Source organism: Ailuropoda melanoleuca, chromosome 13 (genome assembly GCF_002007445.2).
Source record: "Ailuropoda melanoleuca isolate Jingjing chromosome 13, ASM200744v2, whole genome shotgun sequence".
Lineage (NCBI taxonomy): Eukaryota > Metazoa > Chordata > Mammalia > Carnivora > Ursidae > Ailuropoda > Ailuropoda melanoleuca.
The window spans coordinates 25,703,792-25,711,246 of NC_048230.1; the positions used below are offsets into that span (position 1 = coordinate 25,703,792).

The 7,455-nt window shown below is 59.4% G+C and overlaps 1 protein-coding gene across 1 annotated transcript in view; it reads right to left on the reverse strand.

Moving 5' to 3' along the window:
* Nucleotides 1-1,572: 1,572 nt before the first annotated feature.
* The window catches only part of P3H4 (prolyl 3-hydroxylase family member 4 (inactive)), a 7,259-nt gene continuing 1,376 nt past the window's right edge, over nucleotides 1,573-7,455 (reverse strand). The window contains exons 2-8 of the mRNA XM_034640686.1: nucleotides 7,073-7,352; nucleotides 6,815-6,986; nucleotides 6,025-6,153; nucleotides 4,960-5,105; nucleotides 3,965-4,048; nucleotides 2,339-2,483; nucleotides 1,573-2,015 (exon numbers count right to left, since the gene is read on the reverse strand). Coding sequence (XP_034496577.1) covers nucleotides 1,993-2,015; nucleotides 2,339-2,483; nucleotides 3,965-4,048; nucleotides 4,960-5,105; nucleotides 6,025-6,153; nucleotides 6,815-6,986; nucleotides 7,073-7,352 — 979 coding nt within the window. The 3' untranslated portion in view covers nucleotides 1,573-1,992. The remainder of the gene's footprint in view (nucleotides 2,016-2,338; nucleotides 2,484-3,964; nucleotides 4,049-4,959; nucleotides 5,106-6,024; nucleotides 6,154-6,814; nucleotides 6,987-7,072; nucleotides 7,353-7,455) is intronic.

Consider the following 7,455-nt stretch of genomic DNA (forward strand, 5'->3'; position numbering starts at 1 on the left):
TAAAAAATATAACATTTATTGTTTACTGCAGGCCCCTCTGCTGGGAGGCGAGCTCCGTGAAGGCAGGGTGTTTGGCCTGTTTTGCCTGCTATTGTATGCCAGCCACCTAAAGTTGCTTAGCACATACTAGGGGCTCAATAAAAACGTGCTGAGGGAGCGAACCCCTCCAGAAACACATCCATGAATGCAGGCGCGCTCCTGGACCACGTGCAGAAACACCCAGCCACCCGTGAAACCGCCACAGACATTCTCAGACGCGGGAACGCAGGCTCACACCCAGACCCATGCATGCACGCAACACACGGGCACACAGACCTTCTTGCTGTTGCACACGTACCCTTTCAGGCTCACACCCAGCTGTCCAGATTCCAAAGCTCCTACTCACGCAGGCAGGCACGCTCCAGCACATCCCGGCTCCCCACCCTCTCCAGTGCCAGCCCCAAGGGCAGCCCCGCCCAGAAACAGGGGGCGGGGCGTCAGAGCAAGCTGACAGCACAGCAGCTAGAAAGGGGTGGGGTGGGGCAGGCCCACCCTGGCACCTGGGAGCTCTGACGAGATGCTACCACCGCGGACCCACCTACGGCAGAGAGGGAGTGAGGTCACCGGTGCCCTCAGCCTTGACCCAGCCCTGCTCCAGACTGACTCTGGCCTTCTTGTCCTAGTCCCCACCAGAGACCTAGGGGAGGGGTTCGAGGGGAGGCAGAGAGTCCTCCTGGGCACAGAGAGGGGGAGGGCCCAGGCCAGGTCACCTGGCACATCTGCGGGGAGGGCAGGGCGGCGGGCTTCCCAGCATGAGCTCTACCCTCCAGTAGGAAGAGAAACTGTCTACACCACCTGCCCCCTGGAAGGCCTGAAACACAGGGAGTCTCGGGCAGAATTGTCGCCTGCCTGGCCCTGGCCCAGGGTCCCTCTCCAGAGAGGCCCCTTTTGCCCCCCGCACTGTGGAACATGGGGGAGGACACTGGTGCGTCACAGCACTAAACAGTAGCCACCTGGCATCACCCCTACCTCTGCAGCTCCGGACTCCGCCCCCTAGAGCTGAAGAGTGGGCAAGAGGCTCTGGCAGCTCCACTGCCACCATGAGGTCTCATGTCATCAAGCTGCATCACCAAGGCCCCTCTGGCTGCTGAGATGGAGCCCAACCTCTGCTGAAGAATGGGAGAATGGGCACAGAGCAGGGCAGGGCATGTTTCTCAGACCCCAGAGAACCTGGGTCAGGAAATGCCTAGAAAGTAAGAACCGGAAATGTCCTTAGCCCCCTCCCCATGCTCCACCACACTCATGAGGGAAGCAATGCTGAACCAGGAAAATAGGGGACATCTCATCTTAGAAATCTGAAACCACCTTCCAGGGACTGGGGAAGGAACTGTGTGCTCACGCCCCCTGGTGGGCAGATCTGCAATTGCACTCTGCTCTCAAAAAAAAAAAAAAAAAAAAGTCCAGCGTCCCCTGAGGCCAAACTGTGCCCCCTTGCCCACCCCATATTTACACAGGAGGGGAGATGGACGCAGAAGTGGGGAGGGAACGACCCACACCCTCAACCCAGGGGAGACTGGACCCCAGGTACTGCAGTTCATTCAACAAGAAACATTTATTGAGCACCCACTGCCAGTGTACCAGGAACTACTGGACTCCTGGTCCAGTGCTCTTCATGACACCAGCTGCCCTTTTGCTGTCTCGGAAATCCAGGCTGAGACCCAGCTTGGAGAGCAGGAACCTTCTCCTCCAGGAGGCCGTCCAGGTGAGGGAGCACCAGGGAGGAGGACGAGCCGTCAGCAGCCAGAGCACCAGCATCCTGTGGCCAGAGAGCCTGAGAGGACACAGGAGGGACCTGGGGAGCAGCGCTCACAGGTCGGATGGGATGGGGCCTGGTCAGCTATGTCCATTTTACATTTTTAATAAATAGTTCTTGCTGCTGCCCAGGCTGGTGGGGGCGGTACCATTGGGCCCAGGCTTTCCCAGCTCTTGAGGGGTGCAAGGGTGGCCCTCTTCTCATGCTAGTTCAGGCTCCAGCTCTGGAAGGGAAAGGAGGGGGCACCGGGTTAGGCCCCCACCCACTCCCAACAAGCATCTGGGTGCTGTCCTGGGGGGATGGGGGCAGGCAGGAGGGAGGCTCCCTGCGACAGGTCTCAGCTGGGTCCCAGCTCCGTCCCAGCTCCGGAGAGGATGCCACCCCCTCACACACAAGGTGGGACAGGGTTGACTAACAGGCTAGAACCCCCCAGAGGAGGGGTCCCAGCATGCCAACCGCCTTTGCCCCACAGGCCGCAGATCCTTCTGTGGCCAACCTCCATCCCAGGTTGCAGCCCCACCCTCCGCCAGGACTCTAGTCACTGACCGGCTTCTGCCTCGTCACCCTTGGCATCCGGCTCCTGCCACCAGTCAGCATAGATGCCCTCCTCGTAGTCCCCGTCCCCCTCGAACTCGGCATCAGACGGCGGATCCTTGGGCCCCACAGGCGGCACTGTCTCCTCCAGCTCCATCTAGAGCAGCCCCAGGGCGGGGAGAGATAGGAGGTCACAGCAGGTGCACGCCTAGACGGGCTCCCTTCCTGGACGAGGCACCTCCCCAATCCCATCTCAGGCCCCAAAGCCCCTCCTTCCCCAGTCTCAAGATCCCACCAGGGACTGATCTGAGGGTTTCTCCCACAAGGTCCCCCTCCCAAAATGCCGCTCCCAGAGCCAGTGCTCCCCCAGCAAAAATTCGATGTCCGCATAAGCGTTCCCTCTCCAAGGCCCTCCTTTTAAGCATGAATTCCACAGCAAACAGTGCGAGTCCACGCATACTGTCTGCTCATGCAGTTTCCTGGCCAGGAACATGACTGCTTCCCCCAGCCACCACCACCCCCCCGCCCCGTGCCTGGACAGCTCTCGTTGACCCCGCCAACGTCAGGCGCTCCAGGATGCGACCCTGGCCCGTGAGCCCAGCTGCATCTGCAGCCCTCCTCCAGTGGCCTGTGCTGACCTCCCCTGAGCGCTGTTTGTGCCTCCCCCACTAGACTGTGAGCTGCTTGGGAAAAGGGCTGTGCCTTTCATCAGCTCACCCCAGCCCCACACGGTGTCTGTAAACAGCAGGCCACGAATAACAGTGATCAAAATGGCACCATTCATGGAGCGCCTGTACTAAGTGCTTTCCATACTTGATCTCATTTCACTGCCACCACAATGGTGTGACGTGGGCATCACCCTCCCCGTTCAAGACGCAGGAACGGAAGTTCAAGAGCTACCTAAGACTTGCCTGGAGGCTGCCCACCCAGTAAGTGGCAGGGCCAAGTCTGGCTGTCGCCAAAGCAGGGGTGCCAACGGTGTACCCCCTGCCCCCGTATGTGATGAGTAGGGGCATGGGTGAGTGAACGAAGGGGGGAATGGATAAATCAGCACTGAGCACAACACCTCACTGAAATTCAGACTCTCAAACCCTCATTCAGAATCAAGGTACCACGCTGCAGTCCTTCCTTCCTGGCATACTGCATTCCTTCGTTCACTGGTTCTACTCCAACTCCGTTTCCCAATGCCAGCTCTGTGGCCGGTGATGTGGGAAAGCTGGGAATAACCTGGTCTCCCACCCCAGAGCACAGTCCTCTGGGAGACTGGCCAGAGAAGGGGGCTGGGGGTGAGATGGACCAGGGCTGCAAATCACTTCAGGTCCGGGGAGGCACAGAGGGTCAGAGCTGGCACTGCAAGCCCAGGAGACAGAGCCAGGGCACGCAGGGAGGGCTTCCTGGAGGAGCTGCCACTTGAGCTGGGCTGGGGAATTACTGGGCAAGATTCAGACACGTAGCGAAGGGGAGCATGGGAATACTGAGCGGGGAAAGAAGGGCGGGTATAGAGAGGGACAGGTGAGTCTCCCCTGCTTCACAGCAGCTGACGACCAGGAGGTGGGGCCGGGCTTTGGCGCAGCAGCCCCTCAGAAAAGATCAAGGGTCTCCATCATGGCCCAGCCTAGAGAACAGGGGGCCGCTTACCTCATCATCCGACTGCAGGTACATATGTGCAAACTCCAGCAGCTCCCGAAGCTCCGAGGTCTGGTTGTGGTAGAGCATGGCCTCCTGAGAGGAGGGATGGAAGTTGGAGTAAGCCAGACCCTGCCGCCCGATGGGGGAGGAGCCAAGTGGTTAGGATCTGGGTCCTCCCACCCTTTCTCAGCTCAACAGGTATCAGCTCACATGCTGACGGAAAAAATCACAGCTGCTTGGAGAGCCTGGGTTAAGGAGGATTCTGAGGGCTCTATTAGAAAGAGTTCCCTGGGGCGCCTGGGTGGCATGGCGGTTAAGCGTCTGCCTTCGGCTCAGGGCGTGATCCCAGCGTTATGGGATCGAGTCCCACATCAGGCTCCTCTGCTGTGAGCCTGCTTCTTCCTCTCCCACTCCCCCTGCTTGTGTTCCCTCTCTCGCTGGCTGTCTCTATCTCTGTCGAATAAATANTCTCTCGCTGGCTGACTCTCTCTTTCTCGAATAAACAAACAAACAAACAAACAAAAAAACCAACAAAAACTTAAAAAAAAAAAAAAAAGAGTTCCCTAATCCATTAGCAACGTCTGCCACGAATAAGGAAATCAAGAGTGGCACCATGTGCCCCATGACGGCCAGTCTTGCCCTAGATTCCCAGGGGTTCCTTAGTTGGTCCAAACTAGGCGGCCCCTGGGGAAGAAGGGCGAAGGACAGCGGTGAGAGTGATGAGGGTGGGGCGGGGAGCAGGCAGGGAGAGGCAGGTATTTTGGGCCTCCCACAGCCCGGCAGTGCTGTTGAGGTAGGTAGTACCACTCCCATTTTGCAGGTGAGGCCACATATTCGGAAAGGATCAGTAATGTTCCCAGGCCCATTCAGCTGGTGGGGCTGGCTCTGAACCCAGGACGCCAACCACAACCCATAGTCTTTCTTTTCCCTTCCCATCCTGCCTTCCAGACAGGCCAGGATTTTTTTTTTATTAAACCAAGAGTGCCTCCAAAAGCAGTGCCCACCTCCCGGGGCTGGAAGTCCTCCTCCTCCAGGCCCCAGCGAGCCCGGTGGAAGCGGTAATACACCAGGTTCTGCTGCATGACGCTGTCCTTGGGGTCAAAGAGCATGTAGCTGGCGGCGCTGCGGGCGGCCTGGCGCACGTCGTTCACTGTGGGCAGGACAGAAGTGAGGAGTAGCCCTGACACCTCCCCACCTTCAGGGACAACACCTTCCTAGCCCATCCCCATCTCCCAACTCAGTCCAGTGCTCCCGGCTGCCCAGCTGCCTCCCGGAAGATCTTTTGGCCACCTCACCCCACCCAAATAATAATAACGCAAGCTAGAATGTACTGGGCACTTGCCATGTGCCAGGCCCGTATAATTCATTTCAGCCTCACTGTTATTATCATCCCCATTTTATAGACAAGAAACCCGAGGCACAGAGAGGTTAGGTAGGTTTCTCAAGCTCACACAGCTGGAGCATAATGGCATTGGGGAATGAGAGCCCTGCAGCCTGGCCCTCAAGCTCTGCCACCTGGACCCATGAAGGGTCTCCTGGCTCCTTGGTCCTCAGCTCCTGTACTCCAGCCTCCACCTGAATCTTGGCATCTTAGCATTGCAGGAACGCTGGAGATCATGCATCCCAGTCCCAGCTGAGGCCCAGGATCTCCCCCAGACAAGGAGGGCCGTTAAGTCCTGGTGTTACTTCTCATTAGCCATGTGACCCATGGCCCCATTGCACTGTATGAACCTCAGTTTCTCATCTGAAAAATGGGTCCAGTCATGTCAGCTGCTGGGGGGGGGTTGGTGAAAGCATCACGTGAGATAAACAGACATGGCAGGGGTTTGTAAACTGTGAAGTGCCATGCAGTTTGGTGGCTACCCAGTCATTTACCCAAGGGAACCCTGAATTCTCCTAAGGCTGCTCTCTGTTCCTTCCCACCCTCTCACCTGCCCACCACCCCCAGCCTTCCCTCCTGTCACCCAGGGTCCTCACTTCCAGGGATGGCTCCCTACGACTCTGTGACACTCCCAGCACAGTGCTCTCCCCGCCCCCGCCCCCCATCCCAAGCCCGGCAGGAGGCTCACACTTGTAGTAGGCAAACTGCAGGTAGTGATACATGGTGGCCACGAACTTCTCCACGAAATAGCCACCCACATTGGGGGTCAAGTTGGCCTCACAGTCCACCTTGCACTGCAGGGACTCTGCGAAGAGATCTAGGGGGCGGGAGGCAGTGGTGAGAAGCTGGGGCCCGCCCAGCCTGTGAGATCACAGGAGGTGAAGACTTCACTCAGCATGCTAAGGGCAGTGCTAAGCACAACCCGTGTGGCCTGGGCTGACTTATCACCCCCTCCACTCAACCCCCGCCCCAAAACCAGAGGGAGCAGGAGCATCCCGGGGCAGATGAGGTTTGGCGGTGGGACTGAAGCCTAGATAGAGAAGCTCAGGACAGTCCTTTCTGCCCCTGCTGAGGGACCCTGCAGTTAGGAATCCCCAGACTAGGTGCGATTTCTGGCCACAGACTGCCTTCTGCCCACACCTGCTGGGCTGTTTCTGCACACACCCCCTTGGCACTTTTGCCCTCTGCCTGGAAGGCCTGTGAACCCAAATGTCCCCAGACCCTTTGGGGATGTCCCCACCTCTCTGCACCCATGCCCACACCGTGGACAGTCAGGACTGTAGCCTGTCCCTCTCAGCCGGACTGCAGGCTCCCGGGGAAAGTTAACACCTTACTCCTGCCCACCTCCCAAGAACTTGCTGGGTGCTTCATAAGGGTATGGGACGGGTACCTGTGTGAAGAGGCCTTAGGGGTTCTGGGAAGCAGGGCCCCATGGATGAGAGGGACACCCGCAGGGGGCTGCAGGGGCTGGGGAGTACCTGCTATGGCTGGGTAGAAGTCCTTGAAGTCCACCTGCTCGTGGGCCCCCTCGCAGCCAGCCAGGCACCGGGCAAAGACGGCCAGGTACTCGGCCAGAGCCCGCTCCATGTCTTCCGTGCTGCTGCGGAAGTCCCCGCTGTTGTACAGCTTCACCGCCCTGAGGAACACGGCCTGGAGGGGCACAGGTAAGGGTCAGGGAGACGTCCCAACACCTCCCCTCCTCTACAAGCGTCAGGGTCAGCCCTACCCCTACACACCACCTCGTAGGGCTGCGCCTCCAAGTCTGTGAGGGGCTCGTCGGCCGCGTCCAGCAGCCCCCGGTAGTAGCTGAGATACTTGGCGGTTAGCTCGTGCTTCGGGTTCCTCTGCAGGAAGGTGTAGGCCGCGGCTGCCGCCTTCTCCAGCCGGTTAGCCTGTGGCGCGGGGACAGAGGGTGTTGGAAGGGCCGGAGCCCGCAGCCCGGAGCGCACGAGTGGGCTTGGCTGTCCCGGGTTGTGCGAGCGACTCTGCTGCCGACCGGACAGAACCCGACGCCGGCTCGGAACGACACGCCCCAGCCGGGCCCCGGGGGCGAGGCAGGGCAGGGGCGCCAGCGGTGAGGGGCGCCCGGGTTGGGGGCGGGGGTGGCCAAGGTGGGGCC